Here is a 26,006-nt window from a genome sequence, read left to right as displayed (position 1 = left end):
CTCGTTAGGAAGGGAAAGAGCACCTCAGGCCCTCCCCGGAGACCGCTTCCCAGCTGGGGGACCAAGCGGTCAGCCGCAGGCGGGGGCGCCCTAACAATGCGAGCCGGCGGGGCGGGGGGCGGGGGGGTGGGGCTGAGAGGGGCTCCCGCCCGGCCCGCGGCGCCCCCCGCCTGGAGCAGGGCCCGCTGCCCTTCCCCAGGCCCGGCCGGGCCGCCGGCTCCCCGGGACCCGGGCTCGGCGAGGTCCCGCCGGCCTAGGGCCCTGCTGCCCCAAGGGCCCGCCCCGCGGACGCGCGGGGTCGGGGCCGCGGCGGCGGCGGCGGCGGCGGCGGCGGCCGCGGAGCCTTCATTAGAGGGCGCTCTGGGGGCGGCCCCGCCGCCGCGTCTGCTCCCGCCGCGTCCTCCCGCCGCCGCGCCGCGCCGCGCCACCCGGCGAACGCCGCCCGGCCCGGGGAGCGAGGGTGGGCGCCGCAGCCGCAGCCGCAGCCGCAGCGGGAGCGGGAGCGGGAGCGGGAGCGGGAGCGGGAGCGGGAGCGGGCCCGGGCCCCGCCGCCGCCTCCTTCCGCCGGCCCCGCCGCCGGCCATGCATTCTTCCGGCGCCTCCGGCTCCCGCAGCCCGGGCCGGGGCCCGGCCAGCCTGAGGTAACCGCGGCTCGGCGGGCGCGGGGCTGCGGCGGCGCGGGGCCCGGAGCGGCGCGGAGGGGGCGGGGACCGGCTGTCGTCGTCGTCGTCGTCGTCGTGCGGCCCGGGGCGGCGGCGGCGGCGGCGGCGGCGGCATGAGGGACGAGGGCGCGGTAGGCCCCGAGGAGGAGGCGGGGGCGCGGGGCATCCGCCCGCCTCCCCGGACCCGCCCCGGTGACAGGTCCGGCCTCTGAGTCCCCACCGTCCCTCTGTCCGCAGGCAGCCGCGAGGGGAGTAGGGCGCCCGCGCGCCTCGGCCGCCGCCGCCGCCGCCGCCGCCGCCGCGTCCATGCCCGCGACCCCTCGGCCGGGGACCCCCGCCGCCGCCCGCCGTCCGCGCCCGCTGAGGTGAGCCGGGCGCCCCCGCCGCCCCCGCCGCCCCCGCCGCGCCCGCCGCGCCCCCTCCCCGAGCGCTGCCGCCGCCCCTCCCTCCCTCCCCGCTCGGGGACCCCCTTCTCCTCATCCCTGCGGCTCCCTGCGGCTCCCTGCGGCCCGGCGCCCTCCCCTCCCCCGGCCCCGCCGTCCTTCCTCCTCTCGCCGTGTTGGCCCCCACTTTCTTCCTCTTACCTTTCGGCCCTCTTGTCTAGGCCCCTCTCCTTTTAAAAAATAAAAAGGGGGGGTGGCGGCGGCGGCGGCGGCGAGCAACCCCCCGCGTCTGTGCCGCCAGCGAACCCTGTGAGCGTAACTCCGGCTGCTCAGCGAGGGACCCGCGTACGGCGCGGCGGCCGCGAGGCGGGGGGAGGCGGCGCGGGACCCGGGTGCCCCTGGGGCGCCCGGGGCGTCCGAAGCCAGCGGGCCGCTTGCCTTCCCCTAGGTCCACGCAGCAGGACTGCGGTGAGGCGCGGCTCGCCAGTGAGCGGGAGTAGTAGTATCCTTCGCTAAATATATTATGACATCCCCTGCGCGGGGCGAGCGGCTCCCTTGACCTTGCGCGGCTCCTCCCCGCTCGCCCCGGCCCCCCTCGGGAATCTCCCCGGATCGCTCTCGCCGAGGTACACGCCGCACCAGCACAGCGGAGCCCCTCGGTCTTCCTCGCGTGGGGTGCGTGTGCGTGTGCGTGTGTGTGTGTGTGTGTGTGTGGTGTGGTGTGTGCGCCGGAGGCGTTTTCGGTGTTGGGGACCGTTTGGAGGTGTGGATCCCTTTTTAAATGAATTTTCCTCTCGCCTCAGGAAGACAGGACGGCCGCCCATGTGAGCATGGCTGTGACTTTGGAAGAAGCGCCGTGGCTGGGCTGGATCGTGGTGAAAGCCCTGGTGAGGTTTGCCTTCATGGTCGCCAACAACCTGGTTGCTATTTCATCCTACGTCTGCTATGTGATCGTACTTCAGCCCCTGCGACTGCTGGACAGTAAGCGGTTCTGGTATATTGAAGGAATCATGTATAAATGGCTTTTAGGAATGGTGGCTTCTTGGGGATGGTATGCTGGATACACAGGTAAGAAGAGTGTGAGCACTTGTGTTTAACGCGCGTGAAACCATTTGGAATTGTTATGCTTAAGTCAGGAGCCATGATTAAATGTATGTTACACTTTAGGGGTTGAAGATGCTTTGGTGCTTTGGCTCTTAAAACAAAACAAAAATTAGATGGAAAACAATTCTATTGAGTTTTGGTGTTTTTGTCCCCACCCCCCCCCCCCCCCCCCCGGCCCCTGCACCCCCACCCCAAAATCCCGATTTAGGAAGGATGATAGTTTGAGATGTATAATTTCATAGTGATATATGATGAATTTCTTAAATCATTATGTTTTGAATGTGCTTGGCATTTATCAAAACCCGTCTGCCAAAACTCACCCAGAGGAATAGGAGTGGGTTATACAAGACTTTGAGGGCTTATAAAATGAAATAACGTATCTAGCTCGTAAATGCGTTAGGAATTGAGAAGAAGAACTGAGCCTTATTTGTGCTAAGGTAGTTCAGTAAGTTTTTTCATTTAATGTAGTATTGGACTGTGTTAATGTTTTGAGCCAAGCAAAACATGGCTTTCTTTTTCTGTTACGTATGTTTCTTTTGTTTACCAGAATCTATATTTTAATCTCATAAATCTGTGTTGGACTAATAAATATAAGAGTTAAGTTTTATCTGTCTTAAACCTGATTTATTTTCTGAGTGTCTCTAAGTAGATTTATACTTCTACCATTAAATTGCATTTTGGGGAGCAGGAATAATGATATTCTGAAGCGGACTTTTAAAGAACTAAATAAGAAGTAGTGTTTATTTTTTATTTTCTGTTCATAAGCCTTATGTTCTTTGAGAACTTGGGCCTCTGCTGTGAAAATTCTTGAAAATTCTGTGTTGCTTATTACATTTATTTGGCTTTTTTTCCCCTAAGAATTAGGATGATGAAAAAAAAAAAAAGCATTGAGGTTTCTAGCACTTGTCTTAGACATTGAGGCTTTTATCACAGAATTGTATAATTGATAGCTTCCTTAAGAGATCATGCCGCAGATGCTGCAGTCAGTGGAGTCTGGAATTCATAGCTTGGAAGAGTGAGGAGGGCACGAGGGTACTCTCAGGGTCAAACAGCATGGCAGTTCCCCATTTTAAATTCTCTGTCTCCTTCTTTCCTGCCCAGGCTGCATCTGCAGATTTTATCCATACACACAAGAGAAAAGGACTGACAACACATAGCTTTTATGGAGTCTGACAGACTCTTGCTAGGTCAGAGTGCTCTTGGTTGCCCCACATGAAGCATTTTTTTCCTTCTTGCAAAGCTATTTATTATTCTGCAAGACCTAGAGCTCCCAGAATAGTGTATGCTTTGCATCCTTGTCTGGGTGTCATTGAGATCCTGATGCTCTTTGGATACAGTAGGTGAACTTCTAGTCCTTTTTTAGAACCTTGTGGTGGTAGTAGTAGTGGTGGAGAGAAAAAAAAAATGAAGTTCTCATCTCTGATGCTGAATTCTTACCTGAGTTATGCTGCTGTCTTAGAATTGCTTTGCCCTGTATAGTTTAAGCATCACCAAATATGGTATGTGGTACTAGTGACTTTGCTCTGCATGTAATACGCTTCTTTGCTGGTTTTTAATGAACTCACAGTATTTTTAGATAAAGTTCAAGAAGTTCATTTTTACTTAAACACGATGAAATTAGTGAAACGTTTGTGTGTGGTTTCTTTGCGTATATGTGCTAGCATGATGGGCAGCTGAAAAACATTTGGTATTGACCTTGAGATCACACTGAGTGCAGTGGTGCTGCTTGAAGTGAAAGTTATCCTTTGGCCACTGCATGGCCGCAGCGCATTTCTGAGTATATTTTCTTGTGTTGTCTTTCTCTTGTTGACTATGGAACTGCAGAGTTTCTTTTGCCACCTGCTTGGAAAGTGGTCTTGGCGTGATCCACATATTTTAGCCTTTCTGAAGCATCTGTTCTCTTCAGGCTACTGCATTCTGACCATTTAAATAGACTGTTTCCATGTTTATGTTTTTTTTTTTTATATTTATTTATGATAGTCACAGAGAGAGAGAGAGAGAGAGAGGCAGAGACACAGGCAGAGGGAGAAGCAGGCTCCATGCACCGGGAGCCCAATGTGGGATTCGATCCCGGGTCTCCGGGATCGCGCCCTGGGCCAAAGGCAGGCGCCAAACCACTGCGCCACCCAGGGATCCCTCATGTTTATGTTTTAAATGGTTTTCCTATAGGTGAAATACTTTGAGAGGGTCTGGTCATGGTCTGATCATAAGGGAACGCAGTCAAGAGGTCAAACAAATGTAGGAATGACTTTCGTGGAAAGCCACAGCTGGGTTAAAGAAGCACCACAAGCAGGGACTGATGAGCAGATGTACACACCAAAGAGTCTAGATTATTTTAGCCTTTGTCTGGATTACATATTCCATTTCTTCCCTTTGTATCAAGAGGAAGGTGGATTTCAGATTTTTCCTTCCTCTGTACTAAAGTTTCACAGATGGAAGGTTGAATGTTGCCAAAGGAATTCTGCTCAGCAGATTTGGGATGTTCATGCTTTGGAATAAAAATTGCCAAACTTTGTTGAAAGGCACTTCTGAGGAAAACTTAAATATTAATTAATTAAATGTTAATTGGGAAGCTGAAAATTGAATATTGGTATTAAATGTCATTTTTTCAAATTGTGACATTTAGTCTAAGACAAGTCAGTCAGCCAGCTCTGCTGCTCATGTTGACTATCTAACTGACACAAACCCACATGGTAGGTCCTTAGCCGAATGGGGCTATTTAAATTTAAACTGATTAAAGTGAAATAAAATTTAAATACACTTTCTCAGTCACACCAATCACCTTTCCAGTGCTCGGTACTAGGTGGCTAGGGGCTACTGTAGTGGAAAGCACAGACACAGAACGCTTGCATCTTACCACAGAAAGTTCTCTTGGACAGATCTGATAAATAGTATGCCTTTCTCCTTTTTCTTAGGAAAATGCATTTTACCTTTATAAAAAGGATATCTTTCTTTTTTTTTAAGATTAATTTATTTATTCATGACAGACAGAGAGAGAGAGGCAGAGACATAGGCAGAAGGAGAAGCAGGCCCCATGTAGGGAGCCCGACATGGGACTGGATTCCCGGTCTCCAGGATCACACCCCGGGCTGAAGGCGGCGCTAAACCTCTGGTCCACCAGGGCTGCCCAGGATAGTTTTCTGAACATAATTTTAAACTTTTTTTTTTTTTTTTTTTTTTTTTTGTGAAGACAGGAAGATTTATTAAAGTTTTATAAAACTATCTTTTAATTTGAGATAGTTGTCACAAAAATGAGTCCTTAAAACTCAGACTCGTTTCTTGGATGGCAAATGGTGAGGCTAGTCAGCGACTACCAAGAACTTGAATGAACATTCTTTACTTAGTTTGTGTTTTCAGAGCTGGAGTACTGCCTGTGACACAGAACACAGTGAAAGGGCTTTTCTGGTCTTTTGCCTGTTTGTGACTTTCCAGGGGAACACATTTCTTGAAAGAACTCTGGGGACATTGGGATTTTCATCCCCAACTTGCTACTAGGTAGTGATGATTGTTGCTACCACGTTTCCTTTCATGGAAAGTGCTGTATAAACATCTCATGTTGAGGAAAAATTTGTATACTGCCTTTGCCCTGATATTTCAAGAGCAAGCCAAAAGAGGTACTAGCTTAACTAATGATCCATTTCTGCTGTTTTCTTCAGATCTGGGATAAATTATGACACTTCCCTCCCCTCAATTTAAGTGAAGACTGATAAATTCAGAGAGGGTTTTTTTTTTAATAAAATATGTTTTAAAATAGTTTATTTTAATTTTCATTCGCGTATCTTAATACATTCATTGTTCGGGATCCCTGGGTGGCGCAGCGGTTTAGCACCTGCCTTTGGCCCAGGGCGCGATCCTGGAGACCCGGGATCAAATCCCACATTGGGCTCCCGGAGCATGGAGCCTGTTTCTCCCTCTGCCTATGTCTCTGCCTCTCTCTCTCTCTCTGTGACTATCATAAATAAATAAAAATTAAAAAAAAATTCATTGTTCCCCATCCAAAAACATGCAATTAAAGTCTCTTACACAAAATAATTAAAAAGCTCTTTACAGATAGAGACATGGTCTTTATAACCCTAGAGCCTAGTTTGTTACCTGAAGCTCGCAGAGTGCCCCTTAAATATTCTTGAATGGTTCCTTTTTTCTTTCTTGGTCCCAGCTGAGGTGTGTTGGCTGCCTACCTTCCTGAAACATCTGATGATCAGGGCATTGCAGTCCACGAAACACAAACCCTGAACTGGATCATGTTTTTTTTACACACATACACATTAGATATATTTCCTACAATGTCATATTTGTTAGTTTAACACACCTTCATTGAGCTTCTGTTATGTGTGGGAACAGGTATCCTGGAGGGACTGAGATGCACAAGACATAGTGGCTGACTTTAAGGAGTTCACAGAAGCCTTGGTGCGGAAGATAGCACACTGACAATGAAAACGTCCTGGTATAATGCTCTAATGGAGATGTACCATGGAATGAAAGAGGTGGGAGCCTCTCACATCAGTGGTAGGTGGTAGCAGAGAGGGAACAGGGAATTTAGGGCCTGAGCAGCTTTAAATGCCTTTTTTTTCCATTAGGGAAATATTTTCTCTGTGGATCTAACTGGATAATCTGTAATTATAATGGATTTAAGAGACTTACTTAATATGTCGGTTTAAAATCTGTATCTTTGTGATGGTAATATTAACTAACATTCATTGACATATAAGTGAAGCAGGGTCCTCAGTATTTCAGGCACTAAAGGCTTACAACAGTCTTAACCAGGCTGGTGTAATAGTAATACCTTCCTTTCGTTATTGTGATATTTAGATAGGTTTGTGTTTTAGTCGTGTTAGTTGCTTTATATGATTTTCTTAGTTCTCTGTTGATAGTAACTGTTAGTTCTCTTCAAGGAACAAAGCTAAAATTGTATTTAAATCTTCTCTTCTCTCTTCCCCTTTTCCTTCCCCATTACCCAATCTCAGTCAATACTCAATAATATTTATTCACGATAGTGTTTGCATTTGTAATATTATATATGCTTGTACTTTAGTACTTGATTTGTGAGCTTTAAGACAATCCATTGACTCCCAGCTATTATATCAAAGTAGTCAGTAAGCTTACTATATTTCCGGCTCATTCTCTCTCAATTTTTTATTTGCATTTATATGTTGTCAAGGCCTATAATATTTATGTTCTATTTATCACCTTATCTCCTTCTGTGTTAGTCCTAATTCTTCAGTTGAAAATATATATAATGCTCACCCAGGCACTTTTACAGTTTTTTCCCAGTCATTCTTTGGTTGGCTGAAGGTCATTCTCTAGTAGTTTCTCAATAAGGAATCATGGGAATGATATGGCAGTATTATTCTTACAAACAATATTATTCTTACAAAAAGTTTTAGAACTTCCTATCTTGTTGCTTTACATTTGAAGGATAGCTTAGCAGGTAATAAAATCCTTGGCTCACCTTTTCCTTGAGTAATATAGGCGTATACAAATGTCTTCTGACATTAAATGTTGCTGTGGAGATGTCTGAAGCCAGCTTGGGTTTTTTTCCCCCATTATTAATGATTGGGTCTTTTTTGCTTATCTGCTCAAAGGATTCTTTCTCTCTAATATTTAGTAATTTTACTAGGATATGCTGACATAAGATAGGCTGGCACATGTATGCCTTTTATTATGTAGCTTTAAATCTATTTTAATTTCAGGGACGTTTTCTTTAATTATATCGTTAAATATTTATTTTGTTTGCTTGTTTTGGTTTTCTTCTTTGGCAACCCTAATTTTATGTTTCTTGGATCTCCTTTTGTGTATTTTTTTAATCTGTTGGTTTCTCGTTAATCATTTTATTTTATTTTATTTTATTTTTAATTTTTATTTATTTATGATAGTCAGAGAGAGAGAGAGAGAGAGAGAGAGAGAGAGGCAGAGACACACAGGCAGAGGGAGAAGCAGGCTCCATGCACCGGGAGCCCAACGTGGGATTCGATCCCGGGTCTCCAGGATCGCGCCCTGGGCCAAAGGCAGGCGCCAAACCGCTGCGCCACCCAGGAATCCCTCGTTAATCATTTTAAACACTTTTTCATGTGTTAGTTTCTGTCTTTAATGTCTCTTACTGCGTCTTCTGCAGTGTCTCTTCTCTTTGTTCTCATTTCAGTTTCTTCGTGATTTCTGTGATGGTTCTGTGATTCTTCTGTTTCTTTCTTGAGTAATACCAGTTCATGCTTTCACTATTCCTCTTGTTTAGAAATTTCTTCCTTGAGTTTTTATATTTATGCTTTGTGGTTGTCTTCATAGTGGTAGTGACTTTACTGATTTTCTTAAATTCATGCAATAATATTTCGTTATAATTTTTACCTTATCTATTGTGATATTTTTCTAGTGAGCATTCTTTGACAGCTGGTACATTATGCTGCTCATTTCTACCATTTTTCTTGTGATATCTCTAAGTGAATACTGTACCAGCTACCCTTTTATTCCTTGTACTTTGATGAATTGGATTTTTCTCAGTCAGCTATTTGTAGGAGGTGTGGGTAGGAGGACCAGGGTAGAATCCAGATGTCTGCCTCAGAGAATGTCTTTTTTTACATAGGACACCTGAGTGTGCTTCTCTATGTTGCCTGCCACAGCTCCTCTGCTTCTCCAGACCAGACTGAGTCTAAGTGGCTTTTTGCCACCACTTTTGGACTTCCCACTCCTTCCTTTGCGGCTGTGACTGGAGGGACACATGCCAGTGTAAATCCCTTTACTTAAAGAAGTGCATTTTTACTGTGGTTTTTGGAGACCTACCACTACTGGGCAGTCCTCATCACATGCCACATTCTGTCTCTGCTCTCCACTCCCATCATAGATGCTTTATGATATCAGCCTTATTTGATCTTAGTCCTGATCTCATGTATTTTGGAGTTTTTGTAAAAATTTTTGTTTTTCTTCCAGGTTTGCTAAAAAAAAGGGGGGGGGGATTTTGTAAAGATTTTTTTTTCTCTTTCTCCTTGTTGCTATGTGTGTTTTTCAGAAAGATTCATGTCTATAACTTTACCATGTTCATATCAGAAAGTATAACATAAGATTTTTATTCAACTATTTATTTATAATTCAGATAGCTCTATCACCATCCTATTATACTACTAGTTGATTATTATAAACTGGAGACCAGTTTTACCACCTAATTCATTTTCTTTCTTTTCTTTTTTTTTTTTTTTTTGGTAATCTCTATACCTAGTATGTGGCTCAAACTCACAACCCTGAGATAAAGAGTTGCAGGCCCTCTGACTGAGCCAGCCAGGTGCTCCCGTAATTAATTTTCTTTTTGTTTTTTTAAGATTTTATTTATTTATTTATTTGAGAGAGAGTGAGTGAGTGAGCGAGAGAGCATGCACAAGCCAGAGGGAGAGGGAGAAGCAGACTCCTCACTGAGCAGGGAACCTGACACAGAGCTCAATTCCAGGACCATGACCTGAGTCAAAGGTAGATGCTTAACCGACTGAGCCATCCAGGCACCCTGCTAATTAATTTTCTTTAAGGTCTGTTCAAAAGCAAGAAATAGCCTCCCCAATTTTTTTTTTTTTCTCCTGGTGGTTCCCAAACGGTTTTGATTCTTGGATGACTTATCAGTAAAGTTAAGACATCCACTCGGTTTCCACTTGGCTACACTAAAAAAAGAGTCACCAAAATGAGTGAAGGAAGTGAATTACTTTTAGTACTTCAGTAAGGAATGTGAATGAAGTGTAATCTTATTACTGGTCTGGTCTGTGGATCATCTTGAAAGCTTTAGGGATAACCAATGCCGCCTAAACTTCGATAAATACATTTATAGTATATTACATATACTAAATATATTAAGCATATATAATATGTAATACATGTTAATTATATATAAAGTATATATTAAATATGTATAGTATATTTATAGTTTGTTATAAACTAATTTCAAGAGTTTCTTTTCAGAGTTTGCACTCTAGTGGCCATATTTAGCAGCTGATGTGCTTTCTTTGGCCTTTGCACTATTTCAACTTTTTTTTTTGATTAGTTGCCAACATTTCAAAATTAGGGAGATTTCACAAAACATAAAAAATAAAGCCAAGACTTCCATGGGATATTAGAATTTTGGCTGTGCCAGACCCTTATTCCTGTCTGGCAGGAGTTTTTCTGGAGCTAAGTGATGGCCACCTCCTTCAGATGGAGCCTGTGGTCTCTAGTTCACCCCAGATATCCCACTGCTTCCCTGTCTTACTCTGGGCCTGCTTTGCTCATTTATAATACCTGCTTAGGGGATCCCTGGGTGGCGCAGCCGTTTGGTACCTGCCTTTGGCCCAGGGCGCGATCCTGGAGACCCGGGATCGAATCCACGTCGTGCTCCCGGTGCATGGAGCCTGCTTCTCCCTCTGCCTGTGTCTCTGCCTCTCTCTCTCTCTCTCTCTGTGTGACTATCATAAAAAAAAAAAAAAAAAAAAAAATTATAATACCTGCTTAGACCCCAGAGGTATAGGTGAGATTTATTTTTAAAAGCTCAAATAATAATTACTAGTCTGTTTCTGTTAGGCATATGATAGTTTTGCATTTATATGCCTTACCAGTACCTATAAGCTCATGAGTTCTACTACTAAAAACCGAAAGTTTATTAGAGACCTCAGCTATGGATTTCATGTAGTAAAGGCATGTAATGGGAACTGAAAAATTAAGTGCCATTAGTAAGAATGTGGTCACAAGGTTTTTCAGATTTCATGTACTATATTACTAACCTAGTGAAGTGTTTCCTACTGTTATACACTCATTAATTAGTAGATTAGTTCATTTCTTCTGATTATAATCCTGTAAAATCTAGATTGTTTTTTAAAATATTTATTTATTTACTTTAGAGAGACTGAGTGGGGAAAGGGGCAGAGGGAGAGACTTTTCAAGCAGACTCCCTGCTGAGCATGAAGCCTAACGCAGGGCTCATTCTCAAGACCCATGAGATCATGACCTGAACTGAAACCAAGAGTTGGCCATTCAATTGACTGAGCCACCTAAGTGCCCTATAAAACATGGATTATTAAAATTAATTACTTCTCTTTGCTTTTCACATTTTGAAATATGAAAAACAAAGTAAGCCCAGTTGATTTATCTATAGTATAAAACTAATATTATGAAAAGCATGTATAAATTTTAGTTGTGAGGTTATACTTTTTCTTATCGTTTAATAGGTCTGATGCAGTTTGCTGGTATAACACCTTTCCCATACTTTTTGTTTTGAAGATTTTATTTATTTATTTGAGAGACAGAGAGCATGAGTAGGGGAGGACAGGCAGACAGAGAGGGTGAAGTAGACTCACCGATGAGCAGGGAGCCTGACGTGGAGCTTGATCCCAGGACCTTGGGATCATGACCTGGGCTGAAGACAGAGCCTTAACCGACTGAGCCATCCAGGCACCCCTCAAACGTTTTTTCTACTCATTAAACCTTAAGAAACATTTTGAATCATGTACATAAGATACATTTTGCATATGCTATTAATTTGAAGCTTGCATTATTTGGCACTTTAAGAGAAAAAAATCTGTAAATTTAAAAACATCAAGATGTTTCTGAATCATCAGAAGACTAAACTATGATCAGTTTAGATTTAGTGTTAAGAATATATAATATATATTTAAATTGAGGTATAATTCACATACCATAAAATTCACTATATTAAAATGTACAATTCAGTGGTTTTTAGTATGGTCACAAGATTTTTCTACTCATCTCTACAAGATTGTACAGCCATCACCACTGACTAATTCCAGAATATTTCATCACCCTCAAGAGAAACCCAAGCCCATTAGCAGTCACTCCCCATTTCCTCCTCCCTTCAACCTCTGGCAACCATTAATTTATGTTCCGTGTCTATGGATTTGCCTATTCTGGATGTTTCATATAAATGGAATCGTATAATATGTGGTCTTTCACTTAGCATAATGTTTTTAAGGTTCACCCATATTGTGACATGTGTCAGTACTTCATTCCTTTATAATACTCCATTGCATGGATAGACCACATTTTGTTTATACATTCATCAGTTGATGAACATTTGGGCTGTTTCCACATTTTAGCTATTGTGAATAATGCTATGAACATTCATGTGCAAGTTTTTGTGTGAACATATGTTTTCAATTCTCTAGGACCTAAGAGTCAAATTGCTGGGTCATATGATAATTCTATGTTTAACTTTTTGAGGAACTGCCAAATTGTTTTCCATAGCAGCTGTCCCATTGTACATTCCCACCAGCAATGTAGAAGAGTTCCAGTATCTTTGCATTTTCACTAAGACTTACTATTTTCCAGCCTTTTGTTATTCTTTTAATTTGGCCATCCTAGTGGATATGAAGTGGTAGCTCATTATAGTTTAGATTTGCATTTCTCTAATGACTAATGAATGATAGATATTGAGCATTTTTTATTTGTTCATTAGGCATTTGTATATATTTGGAGGAATGTCTATTCAAATCCTTTGCCTGTTTTAAAATTAAGTTGTTTTATTGTTGAGTTATGAGTTTCTTTCTACATTCTGTATATTACACCTATATTTTTTCATTGGTTGATTACACTTTTGCTGTCAGATCTTAGAACCTACTGCCCAACTCAATGGCATGAATATTGTTACCTATATTTTCTTTTGAGTTTAGCTTTTATGTTTAGGTCTCTGATCCATTTTGAGTTAATTTTTCTATATGGTGCATGTGGAAATCCAGTTGTCCTAGCATTCTTTGTTGAAAAGACTCTTCTTTCCACATTGAATGATTTTTGGCATCCTTGTTGAGAATCACCTGAAAGGATTGGAATCAATATGAATTAAATTCGTATTTGGGTTAAGTGACCCCCCCCTTCTTACCTCTTTACTGAGGAGATGCTTCATAGTTATGTGTTTCACTAGTAGTTGTCTTAGAAATATGGTTATAAGAAATAACTATTTCTAATCTACTATCTCAAGAAAACAGGACATTAGTTGCAGAAGTATCTTGTATGATAGATCAATAAAATGCTTATTGACTACCTACTGCTAGTTAGCAAAGTTAATTAATTTGTAAGATATTGTGCTAGAGAATGTGATTTAGATTAATTCCAACCAAAAGGCTTTTTATATAGTTTTTATTTTTGATATATGGTTTTGGGACTAGTTGAGTCTGCTATTAATTATGTGTCCAAAGTGCACTTGTGAAAAGTTTTCTAAAAATGGAGATTAGTATGCACATTTTCACTTAATGTAATGGTTCTATTTTTTAAAGTTAATTGAGTTCCTTGCAGAGAAGAAAATTAACTGGAAGCCAAATTTATTTTGTAGAACAAAGTATAGATTATATGGATAAAGAACAAGGGAGTCATTTGAATAAGAATTGTGGGCTGTTTTTATGGGTAGAATAAAATTGCTTTTTGTATATGAGAGACCAAGTTGGGCAGTCATTTATTTTAATTTGTTATTGAAGTATAATTAACATACTGTGTTATATTAGTTTCAGGTATATAATATAATGATTCAGCAAATTCTATATATGACTTATACCTCCATCATAAATATACTCTAAGGGCAGCCCTGGTGGCCCAGTGGTTTAGTGCTGCCTTTGGCCCCGGGTGTGATCCTGGAGACCTGGGATCGAGTTCCGCGTCAGGCTCCCTACATGGAGCCTGCTTCTCCCTCTGCCTGTGTCTCTGCCTCTCTCTCTTTGTCTCTCTCTGTGTCTGTCTTGAATGAATAGATAAAAAATCTTTTAAAAATTATATACTTTAATTCCTTTCACCTATTTTACCCATCACCTCCCACCTCAGCAGTTATTTCAAAACTGAAATAATCATTTAAAGCCATTTTAAGCTTCAGCTACTTATATACAGATGCACTTTTAACAAATAATAGATATTGCTAAGTAAGTGTAATATTAGAGGTAGCATGATATATTAGAACAAAGCATTGCCTTTTGAGTTAGTGTGAGTTTATATAACTTTGAGTTAGTTACTCTGTAAAGATGGAGGTTGTGTTTATCTTTTGTGAAGGCTAAGTATAAAATGAATAGGATGGTGTTTCATATTCCATAAAGAACATAATATCATTATTAATAATTATTATTAATATATTAACATCTAGGAAAACAACTAAACCTCTGGGGAAAAATATGTCTAAATGAGTAAAAGCTAACATGGGATAGTTTGAGAAATACATTTGGGGATACTCAAGCTTAGCTAATAGTATATAGCTCAATACAATTCTGCTTTAATCAATAAATAAATAGCTCAATACAATTCTTTAATCAATAAATAAAAATAGTTTATCATTAGCAATTTAAGCTATAGTCCAACTAAAATATTAACTAATATTTATGTTTATAAATTATGAAATCTTCAAAGCGATTTATGTTTAACTGTTTTCTAACTAATTCAGTCACCCATTCTGATTCCAAATACTTGAGTGCCTTCTCTGCCAGGCACTGGGCTGGTGGTGGGGGAACCGTAGCAAATAAAACAGCACAGCTCCTGTTCTTCTGCAGTTGACATTTCGTGTGGGAGGCAACAGGAGTCACATGACAACCATGTGATCACAACTGTGAAAAGGGCTGCAAAGAACAAGTGTAGGGGCTGCGAGAATAAGTAACAGAGGGCTGAATCTGGGGACAAGTGGCTTCTGGGAGGAAACAGACTGAGACCTGAAGAGTAAGCAGGGGTTGGCTGGAGGAGGGCCGGCATGTCCAGGGGATGGAAAGCTTTGGTTGTGTTTGAGGAACAAAGAAGGGATTGGGTTAGCCGCTGCATGGAGAATGAGGAGGAGAGGATCAGGAGTGGAGGTTGGAGGGCAGCTGAGGAAGCCACATCAATTGAGGTCTTGTAGAGCCTGTTAAGGATTTTGAAATTTATCCTAAGAGGAGACTGTTGGAGGATTTTAAGGAAAGAAATGAGGGAATCAGATTCCTATCTGTAATTCTAGACTCTGCCTGCCTTACAGATACAGATTAGAGGAGAGGGAGGGTGTGCAAGGGATGCCCTCAGGAAGATTGTCTCTTTATCCAGGTGAGATGACAGTTGCCTGGTCTAGGTGATGGCAGTGGAGGTGGAAAGGAGTGAACTAATCAAAGAGTTTTATGGGAGGAAGACAGGACTTTCTGAGTAATAGGACATAGAGAATGCAACAGAAAGGCAGATGGCTGGGATGACCATGAGGTTTCTGGTGTGAGCTGCTGGGTGGATAAGGAAGCTCAGAGAAGAGGCAATGTTGAGAAGAAAGAGAAAACTTTAGCACAGGGTGAGTGAGAAGCATCTAAGTGGAGCTCTGCAGTAAATATGGATATGCGTCCAGAACTGAGAGGAGAAACCTGAGCTAGAAAGATAAACGGGGACATTATCCACGGTAGGTATTTAAGGCCAGGGGCTAGAGGAGATCACCTGTGGAGACTGTAAGTGCTTGTAAGTGCCCAGGATCAGACTGAGGCAACACGACTCTGGGATGGTAGAGCTTCGGAGAACAGCTGGAGGAGTAGAAGGAACGTCTGCCCTCGGAGTGCGGTGGCAGGTCAACAGTGTTTCAAGGGAGGGGCTAGATGACTGCTGCTGACAGTTTATGTTTTGTAAGATGAGAGCTGATTTATTCTTTTACTGCATTTGGCAAGACCAGCTTCTTCAAAGTGGTAGAAGTAGAAACTGGATTGGAGTGCATTGGAGGTGAATGATGAATGGGAGGAGGTCAAGTGGAAACATGAACGTGAGACTTCCCAGAAGTTTGGCTCTGAAAGAATAGAGGGTGATAGTTGCAAGAGAGAAATTGGGTCAAGAGAAAGCTTTTCAATTTTTTTTTTTTTAATTTTGAGATAGAAGAGTCTAGATTTTGAACCACTTAGAGTAGTGCGTGATGAAACCATCCATGGTCATTTACTTCTGCGAGTCAAATATTTAGGAAACTATTCTTAGAGGAGATTGAATGAAGCAACACTCATCAGGGTTCGATACAATTCGTGGAAAGCACTTTAGTGTTGGCTTTGGTGGCAGAGGGAGGCAGGCAGCGATGCAGCGCCTCCACAATTCGATTCCGCTCTGAACTCTTACTGAGACTCTCCCTCAGCCCCTGTGCCTTCTCTCGCTGATATTCTTTATGTCCCCTGTTACATAACAAAATTAAATCAACTAAATTTGAAGATCTAATTGGCCTTATTAAACAATTTGTGAATTGGACAGCACCCCACCTAGCAAGTAGAGAGGTGCTCCCAGGATCTGTACAGAAATTGAAGGATTTTATAGGACGGTGGAGGGAGCAAGAAAGTTATTAGCAAAAGAACAGTTGTTTGTTCCAGGCAAAGCCACTTACTGGGGAAACGCAAGATGTCCTTTTTTTTTTTTAAGTCAAAGTGTCTTATGCAGATGACCTCATCTTTCTCTGGGGGATGGACCGGGCCCAAGTGGCGACTGATTGGTGTGGATTGACAAATTCCTGGCTGCCCAGGTTAAGATTACATTTCTGGGGGAGGTTGGAACTATAATTAGATTACATATTAAGTACCAGTTTGGGAACTTGGTCTAAGTGACAACCATTTTGAGCCTGTGGTTTTGTTTGTGTGTGCATTTTTTTTTTAAAAACATTCTCAAATCTGTTCTTCAGTTTCCTTGAAAATTTCTACCTACTCATCTAAACCCATGGCATCCTAATAGAGGATTTGGGCCACCTCCATTTTGACCTCAAATTTTTTAGTTGGGTTCTCCTTTCCAGCTTCTCTTGGCACAGGTCGAAGACCCTGAGGGCAAAGTATCCCCTGATGGGGACCAGAACCACTCCCTCAAGCAAAAAGGACAACCCTGAGCCATCAAGACCCCATCAATGACTGACCCCAAGAAGATGATCAGTTTAACCTTCACTACCTACCTGCATGTGACCCACTCACCTTTGCCCCATATTTTCCTTATAGAAACCTAGAAGCATTTTCAGCATTTTGGAGACAGTCTTTGAGACACTGGTCAGCTGTCTCCTCAGTGTTGGCCTCACTGAAATAAATGTCTTTCTTGTTCCACTGCTACTCATTTCTCTGCCTTTGTGTTTTGTTATTGGTGAGTAGCCGAGTCTGATCTGTTTGGGACCCCCAGAGCCAGGTGCTCCTACACCCCTTGACCCCCTGCACCCCTGCATGCCACTATAGTCCCACGACTCTACCCACTGCTCTAGCTTCCACTGTTACTTTCTGAGCCTCTTTGGCATCTCCTCTGTAATCATGGTTCCTAACCTTCAGGCTGCTTCAGAGTTCTTACCCTGAGGTAAGAATCCATACACATATCTAAGTACCATCTGTGGATGAATAAACAATACATCTTGTAAGCAGGTGTTGATATTTTTTGAATATATGTAGCTGTTGTTTTAACTAATAAATCCCTTAAAAGCATTATAAATGTTTTGTTGTTTTGTTGCTTTTAGTTATGGGTGTTTTCACTCAGTGATAAAAGAACTACTGTATAGATATCTGCTGTATTTTTTGACATTAAAGAAGACTGTTCATGCTTAGAACAGTTAGGCCATCCTGCCTCATGACATAAAGCTTTCAGAATTCCACTTTAAGGGCAGGGTTTGTAGTTCTTCCTTTTACCGTTCTGTAGTGGTTGGCCAAGCCACAGCTCCTAGGCCACATCCAGCCCATTGCCTGTCTTTTTGTCAATCTTCTCCAGTTCCGAGTTTTTACAGATGACCATCTGTAACTGATGATAGGAAACACTTTGAATTCCCATTAAATGAAATGTTACTCCTCCCAAGAAAGAATTCCATTATTCTCGTTAGTAGACCTGTGTTACAGAAAGTTGTATTCAGCTTTATATTTTGAATTTTGTTCATTAAAAATTCAAGAGATATGTTGGAAAACAAATTTGTCATGTAAATGCCTATGTAATATACTCAGGCCTATAGAGCCTAAAATTTTTACTGTCTGACCCTTTACAGAAAAAGTTTACTGACCCTGCCTTATAGTAGCACTTCCCAAAATTTGTCCAGAGCTTTATGTATGTATGCTTTCCTTTATCCTGGAGATTCTGATTCAGTACATTGGGATGGAACCTGGGAACCTGTATTTTTAATAAGTCATTTGGTTGTTTGGGAATCACTGCCTTTTGATGCATTTGTAGAGTTAAACTCCCAAGAGCTGATAAAATGGATATTGGTTTAGATGCCAGAGGACAGTTTATTATTTTCTTATTTCAACATTTATGAACTGTGGGACCTTATCCAAGTGGTGACTTGTTCTACAGGTTTTAAAATTTTTTCTAGTTCATTTGTTTATAGATAGTTTTGCTCTATTTGTTTATAGATAGTTTGCTCTATTACAGTAGTAATTCTTTTATCTTTTGGGGTTTTTAAAAACTGCTTTTAGAATCTGATGAAAGTTTTGAGCCCCTACCCCCAAAAAAGTGCCCCTGTATTAATTTCCTATGACTACCATAGCAAATTATTACAAAAGCATGTAAAACAACAGAAGTTTATTTGTTCACATTTCTGGAGGCCAGAAGTTCAAATCAAGGTGTCAGCAGGGCCACATTCCATGCAGAGGCACTATGCAGTGTTCCTTGTCTCTTCCAGCTTCTGGTAGCTATGGGCATTCCTGAGCTTGTGGCTGCATCACTCCGGCCTCTGCCTCTGGGGTCACATTGCAGCCCCTTTATGTGTATTCTCTATGTTTCTGTTATAAGGACATGTGTCATTGAATTAGGGCCATCTGGATAATCCAGAGTAAGCTCCTTTCAAGATCCTTAATTTAATCACATCTTTTACCCTAACAGAGCAACATCCACAGGTTCCAGGGATTTGACATGGATATCTTGTGGGGTGGAGTGCCTACCACAGCACCTTTGCGCATGCCCACAGCTTTACAAACAGTTTCAAGGGGTTCACAATGCTTTGAAGTCCATATACAGAGTCTGTGGACTCCAGGTTTGAACTTGCTCAGTGAGAAGCACTTTATGCCTACAGTGTATTCTACTTAATAGTCCCTGTTTTCTCCTCTATGTCATGTTCTTGAATTCATCATCCTATTACTACTGATCTTGAAGTGATGTCTTCTTGGGACCTTAGATTCTTCAATTTAGAGTTTGCTTTTTTAAAAAAAGATTTTATTTATTTGTTTACGAGAGACACACAGAGAGAGAGAGAGAGCAAGAGAGGCTGAGACACAGGCAGAGGGAGAAGCAGGCTCCATGTAGGGAACCTGACATGGGACTCGATCCCGAGACTCCAGGATCACGCCCCGGGGTGAAGGCAGGCGCTAAACCCGCTGAGCCACTCAGAAATCCCTAGAGTTTGCTTTTTGAGTTACTTTCTCTGCTTCCTTTAGGAATGCTTTATCTGCTGAGGAGATTGAAATGTTAAAAGAAAAGAAAAGCTTTTCCCAAGCCTTTTTACTGAATTCTGTAGCAAGGAGACTAAGCCTCTGTGCAAAACCACGTGTAACTGGTAATGCCTCCAATGAGAAGAGAAGCTTCCCTAGAGTACCTGATGTGCCAGGCCTTCTAGCAAGTGCTTTCAGATGGCTTCGTGTTAAATACTGAAACCAGCCCTCAGAGGGAAGTCCTATCAGCCATGTTCCGTACATGAGAAGGTGAAGATTTGTGGACGCTTAAGTAACTTGTCCAGTATGTAGGTGCCAGAGCTAGCAAGGGACAGAGCTGGCCTTTGAAGGAAGGTCTTATACCCATACTGATTTCATTATACCATGAAAATATAGCACCCCCCCGCCCCCCACTGTTAGTTCCCTTTAGTTGAATGCTTAGTCAACTAAACTCAGTAGACAGGGGGTGTCTATGCTTCGGTTTCAGGGGCCTGCAGACCTGGATTTCAGTAGGATTTAGAGTGCTTACTTATGGCATTACCTTATGGCATTACCTTGCTCAGTATCTTCTCAGCTCCTTAGCTTTAGATAAGACTGACCCCTGGCTCCTGTGCCTTATGGGGCTGCTGTCACAACTGAGAAAATATGAACGAAAGCTCATCAAAATCAGCCAATTTTACTAATGTGTTGTACTATTAATTAATCTCTCATTGGATTATACTTTTAGTACTTCCTTCTTTGGCTATCCTAGGTTTCAAAGTTTGGGATATGGTCAAGCCTCAAACCAGAGGCTGTATTAGCTCCAACTCTGAATTTATTTTTATTTTCTAAAGAACTCTTAGGCACTTGGCTGGTGTGAGTGCCTGTATCTGCTTTCTTCACTTGCATTTTCAGGGGAATCCCTAGTTTTGTCCAGCTCGGCTCCACTTAGGATATCTACATATGTGATAACTTTTTAAAAAAATTTTTTTACTTATTCATGAGACAGAAAGAGGCAGAGACACAGGCAGAGGGAGAAGCAGGCTCCATGCAGGGAGCCCAACATGGGACTCGATTCCGGGACTCCAAGACCTCGCCTCAGGCCAAAGGCAGGTGCCAAACTGCCGAACCACCCAGGGATTCCTGATAGCTTTCTGAGCATTTCTCTCTCCTGGGTCAATTTTTAACTCGTTGCCTCTTTTCTAAGGGTTTGGGGGATGGTCTGGGACTGTGCTCTGGGGACTCCTCCCCTTTTGTCTACCCCTCTCCCAATTTCTTCATGCCCCCATTCATCTAGAGATAGTCTTTTATCCAAAGCCAATATCCCATCTCTCTTACTTCATCTCACTAATTACTGTCTCCCTCTATCTTTGCCCTTGTCTTCCAGGACATAAAGATACTATAGACATTCTTCTTTTTAAGATTTTAAAATTTTATTCATGAGAGACTCACAGAAAGAGGCAGAGACAGAGAGAGGGAGAAGCAGGCTCCCTACAGGGAGCCTGATGTGGGACTTGATCCCAGGACCCCAGGATCACAACCTGGGCCAAATGCAGATGTTCAACCACCGAACCAGCCAAGTGTCCCAGACATTCTCATCTAAAAAACAAAACAAAACAAAACAAAAACCCTTCATTTAACAGTTACTCTTCTCTATCCCCACACCCTTTCATTCCTTCGCTCCATCCCTCATATTTCCAGTTCCTTTTCCCTGCGGCTTTCTGTGGTTTATAAGATCATATTTTCAAAATTCTGGTGCCATAGTAAACGGGCCCAAGCCTGCTGCTCAGCCTTATCTTGTTGGTATTCCTTTCCTTTATTCTTCCAGTTATAGTGCAGAATGTCCTTTGTATTGAGAGCCAGGTCTTTTGTTTGGATTCTGTTCCTTCCTGCTTTTTTGGGGAACCTTCCTCCAGTGTTAATGTACTCTTTCTTTAACTTTTATAAAAACCTTCACATTTCCAGTTACACTTACAAAGCTGGGGGATATGGTAATCTGGGTCCACTTTCCCATGTATCAGCAAGAGACTGGAGCTGGACAGTAGCTGCCCTCCTTGGGGGCAGGGGGGTGGCGGGCGGGCACTATTTTCACACAGTCCCACTGCTTCCTCCTGTCAGAGAGGATGCCACTTCCCTCACTTTTGTCATCTGCCTGATGACAAAAGGAATTTTATATTTCCTGGCCTAAATTTTTTTTTTAATATTTATCTATTTATTTGACAGAGAGCATGAGAGAGAAGGAGAAAGAGAGGGATGGAGCATGAGCACGGGGAGCTGCAGGCAGAGGGAGAGAGAGAAGCAGACTTCCCTCTGAGTAGGGAGCCTGATGCAGGGGCTCAATCCTAGGACTCTAGGATCATGACCCGAGCTGAAGGCAGATCTTAAAAGTATCTCTGTCATCTGACCTTGTTTTTACAGATATAGCCTTATTTTTCATTCTTCCCAGTACCAGCTATCTGTTCCAGAAGGTGTTGACTCAGGCCCTGTTCCCCATGTCTTTGGTATCTCTTCCCTTCATGTGTCAGTGCATAATGATTTCTTCTTCTCCTACCACCTGTGGGACATATTTTCATAGATAATGCATTGTTCCCCAGTGTGTCTTTTATTCTCAGTAAGTGAGCAAACTTATTGAAGGCAGGGATAATGTTACATCAGATTGGAAAGTTTGCTTAGGTTTTATATGGAAGAAAATGTATGTTTTAAAAACTAAAATAGGGCTCATTGAGATGCTGGTGAGTGAGATACTGGCATGACAGTCAGCACATGAAAGGTGAAAATGACAGGGAACAGCAGATTCATGATTCTGGTCTCAAGCTTACTCCGGGGCATGTATCTGTGGGCTGGGAAGGCAAGCGGAATTGCCAAACGATTTAAAATGTTCTCTGTTTCAGTCTTTTTCATTTCTTGTTTTCCCCACCTTGCACTTTCTCTCTCTCTCGCTTTCTTTTCTTTCTGCTAAGCTCCTATAGTTGAATTTCATGAGTTCATTTCTTTGCGATGGAATCTCAGTCTACTTCTATGACCCCCACAGTGATAGAACCCTGTTTCTCTATGAAGAGAATAAAACTAGTTGAATGAATGAACATAGCAATAAGTGCTTTGGGGGATAGTGAGCAGGAGGTGATGTAAATTAATTATCCTTACCATCTGTATGTTTTTCTTTGCAACTGATTTGGTTAGGCAAGAAGCAGCCTAAGAGTTCTGTTTCTTGTATTTGATTTAAATTATCTGTGAAGGGAGGGATTTGGGTTCAGATATCTCTATGTTCCTTTCTAATTCTAAACTTCACTAAAATCAAAACCCCTACCATTTTTAATGGTCAGATTCTGAAGCTATTTAAAGCTCTAGTAGCAAAGCAAAGAAGTACCTACATTACACACTTACTTCCTGGCAATTTGGTATAATCTTTAGAAGTTAGAATTACCCTTCTTCCAGTTATTCATTTCAGGAACCCGAGGCAGATATACTACAGAATTCCATTGCTTAAGCTGTCCAAATGGAATCAAAGTACCTTTGATTTAAATTCTGATCTCTGAATTTAGTATAGTGTTCTATAGGTGAGTGAAAGAAGCTATTTAAAAGGTTGAGAAAACAAAACTAAGCAAATTAAGGGTTTTGCAGAGAGTAAAATACTTTTATTGGAACATACTAGCAGAAGAAACTTAAGATGTAAGTCTTAGCTACTTCAGCTCTCAGTGCTTTCATAAAATAAATTTGGACCAGACTACTTTGGGGGAGAGGTTGTTGTGAATGTGAGAAAATGAGCATTTAAGAAACAAAGAAGAATCCAGTCCAGTAGTAAAATCTTTCATTATTACTTTGTTCTGAAGGCAGGGGGTGGGGAGAGAACTCCCTGAATTACAAATGCTGAAAATTTGGAGAATCAGAACAATATAAAGAAAGGAGAACACAAGAGCAGGAATCATTTGTATTTCTGCCATGCTGCAGTAATCATTATCCTTGGTAATCACATTCTCCCCTTGCATCTAACCCCCTGGCAACCCCTGATCTGTTCTCTTTCACTATAATTTTGTCTTTCTGAGAATGTCATATTAATGGAACCTTTTGAGATGGACCTCCTTCTCTGAGCATGCTTGTGAAAGTCACCCAAGTTGTTGCATGTATCATTAGAATGTTCTTTTTTGTTGCTGAGTGGTATTCCATTGAATGGATGTACCACAGTTATATCCATTCAGCTATTAAAGGACATGTGGGTTGTTTCCAGGTTTGGGCAATTATGAATAAAGATGGTGTGAATATTCAAGTACAGGTTTCTATGTTACATAAGTTCCCCTTCGTCTGGGGTAGGAATAAACAAACTATGCCCCATGGGTCAAATTTTTCTGTTGCCTGTTTTCATATGGCCCTATGAGCTAAGAATGACTTTTACATTTTTAAATGTTTGTCAAAACTAACAACAAAAGAAGATTTTTAACTTTATGGGAAGCTGCTGAACGGTTTCCAGAATGGCTATACCATTCTGCATTTCCATAGCTACAATTCCAGTTTTTTTTCTGGATACAAAGGTACAAATCCTTTGTTGGCTATGTGATTGTGTATATTTTCTCCCAGTCTTTTCATCCCTTTAACAGTATCTTTTGCTGAGCAAAATGTTTAAATTTTGATGAAGTCCAGTTTACTGATTTTTTTTTCTTTTATGGATTATGCTTTTCATGTCATGTCTAAGAACACTTTGCCTAGCACCAGGTCATGGATGTTCTCCTAAGTTTTCTTCTGGAAATTTTGTAGTTCTAAGTTTTACATTCAGTTCTCTGATCCATTTTGAATTTGTTGTTGTACAAGGTGTTGGTTGAGGTTTCATATTTCTGTAATTTTGTTTGTTGAAAAGACTATTTTTTTCCTCCATGGGGTTGATTTTGCACCTTTGTCAAAAATCACTTAGCCATATTCATGTGGTCTATTCCTAGCCTCTCTTTTCTGTTCTGTTGATCTGTGTGTCTCTCTTTTATCAGTACCAGAGCATCTCAATTACGGTAGCTTTATAGTGAGTTTTGAAATTGAGTAGTGTGAGTCCTCCAATTTTATTCTTTTTTTCAAAGCTATTTTGGGTATTCGAGTTTGTTGGCCTTTCTTTATAAATTTTGGATTCCTGTTGTCTGTATCTGAAAAAATTCTTACTGGGATTTTGATTGAGATTACATTATATTTGTAGATTTATTTGTGGGAGAATTGGCTCTTTATTATGTTGAATCTTTCAATCCACAGACATTTCATTTTATTTTGGCCTTCCTTGGCCTTCAATGTTATATAGTTTTTAGTGTACAGATCCTTTACATTTATATCTAAGTATATTTTTTGAACTATCATGAATAGGATTTAAATTTTTTTATTTCCTCTTACTCATTTATGTTACAAAAAAGATGATATTTTGTGTGTTGACTTTAAATACTGCAACTTTATTAAACTCAATAATAAGAGTATTTTTGTTTCAAGTTTTTATTAAAATTCTAGTTATTTAACATTAGTATAATATTGGTTTCAGGAGTAGAATTTAGTGATTCATCACTTACATAGAATACCCAGTGCTCATCATTAGCAAGTGCCCTCCTTAATACCCATCACTCATTTAGCCCATCCCCCACCCACCTCCCTCCATGGACCCTCAGTCTGTTCTCAATAGTTAAGCATCTCTGTGGCTTGCTTTCCACCTTCTTTTTTTTTCTTTCCCATATGTTCATCTGTTTTGTTTCATAAATTCCATATATGAGTGAAATCATATATTTATCTTTCTCTGATTGACTTATATCACTTATTTCCACAGTGCATATAGCAAGATTTCACTCTATTTGATGGCTGGATAATATTCCTAATATTCCTGTGTGTGTGTGTGTGTGTGTGTGTGTGTGTACACACACCACATCTTTTCTTTATCCATTCATCAGTCAATGGACAGTTAGTCTCTTTCCATTTGGCTGTTGTTAATAATGCTGCTACAAACATTGGAGTGCATGTGCCCCTTCAATAATGAGAGCTTTTTGTAGATTAGTTGAGATATTCTACCTAGACAGTCATGCCATTGGAATATGAACAGTTTTATCTCCCTTTCCAACGTACATGACTTTTTTCCCCTTGTATTATTGAACTGGCTATACTGTGAAATAAGAGAGAAGAGATTTGATGTCCTTGCTCTGTTCTGAATCTTATGGGGGAAGCATTAATGTATAACTACTACTAAATATTATCTTAGCTATGGGCTTTGTGTAGAAACACTTCATTACACTGAGGAAATTCCTTTCCTTTTTTTTTTTTAAGATTTTATTTATTTGTTTATGAGAGACACAGAGAGGGGCAGAGACATAGGCAGAGGGAGAAACAGACTCCCTGTGGGGAGCTTGATGGAGAACTCAATACCAGGACTCCAAGATCATGCTCTGAGCTGAAGATAGACACTCAACCACTGAGCCATCAGGCATCCAGAGGAAATTCCTTTCTATTCTTAGTTTACTAAGATTTTTTATTATGAAAGAATATTGAAATTTGTTATATGCTGTTTGTCTATCAATTCATATGTCTTAGTCCATTTAGGCTGCTATAGCAAAATATCACAGGTTGGCTTATAAATAACAGAAATGTATTGCTTATAGTTC

The 26,006-nt window shown here is 41.5% G+C and overlaps 1 protein-coding gene and 2 long non-coding RNA genes across 13 annotated transcripts in view; 2 read left to right on the top strand and 1 right to left on the bottom strand.

The window, feature by feature from the left end:
• LOC112648379 (uncharacterized) overlaps positions 1-1,502 on the bottom strand; it is a 32,803-nt gene extending 31,301 nt beyond the window's left edge. Inside the window, exon 1 of the long non-coding RNA XR_003128972.3 lies at positions 1,247-1,502. This is a non-coding gene — a long non-coding RNA (uncharacterized LOC112648379). The remainder of the gene's footprint in view (positions 1-1,246) is intronic.
• Positions 1-26,006, top strand: part of LPGAT1 (lysophosphatidylglycerol acyltransferase 1) — a 113,970-nt gene that overhangs the window by 31,575 nt on the left and 56,389 nt on the right. For 5 of the 10 annotated variants that reach the window (XM_025429854.3, XM_049112078.1, XM_035718478.2 and 2 more), the window contains exon 2: positions 1,849-2,113. In XM_025429854.3, coding sequence (XP_025285639.1) covers positions 1,876-2,113 — 238 coding nt within the window. In that variant the 5' untranslated portion in view covers positions 1,849-1,875. Of the gene's footprint in view, positions 1-544; positions 642-1,531; positions 1,721-1,848; positions 2,114-26,006 lie in introns of those variants that run through there. The other 5 variants (XM_025429859.3, XM_025429857.3, XM_025429855.3 and 2 more) reach the window with 5 other exon arrangements.
• On the top strand, positions 6,112-20,392 carry LOC112648378 (uncharacterized). Of its 2 annotated transcripts, none has more exons than XR_003128969.3 (2): positions 6,112-14,788; positions 16,830-20,392. It is a non-coding gene; the product is annotated as an uncharacterized LOC112648378 (long non-coding RNA). The 2 variants fall into 2 exon arrangements; XR_007411804.1 differs by having other exon boundaries at positions 16,484-20,392.

This window comes from Canis lupus, chromosome 7 (assembly GCF_003254725.2).
Source record: "Canis lupus dingo isolate Sandy chromosome 7, ASM325472v2, whole genome shotgun sequence".
Lineage (NCBI taxonomy): Eukaryota > Metazoa > Chordata > Mammalia > Carnivora > Canidae > Canis > Canis lupus.
This window is presented reverse-complemented; position numbering and strand designations above follow the sequence as displayed.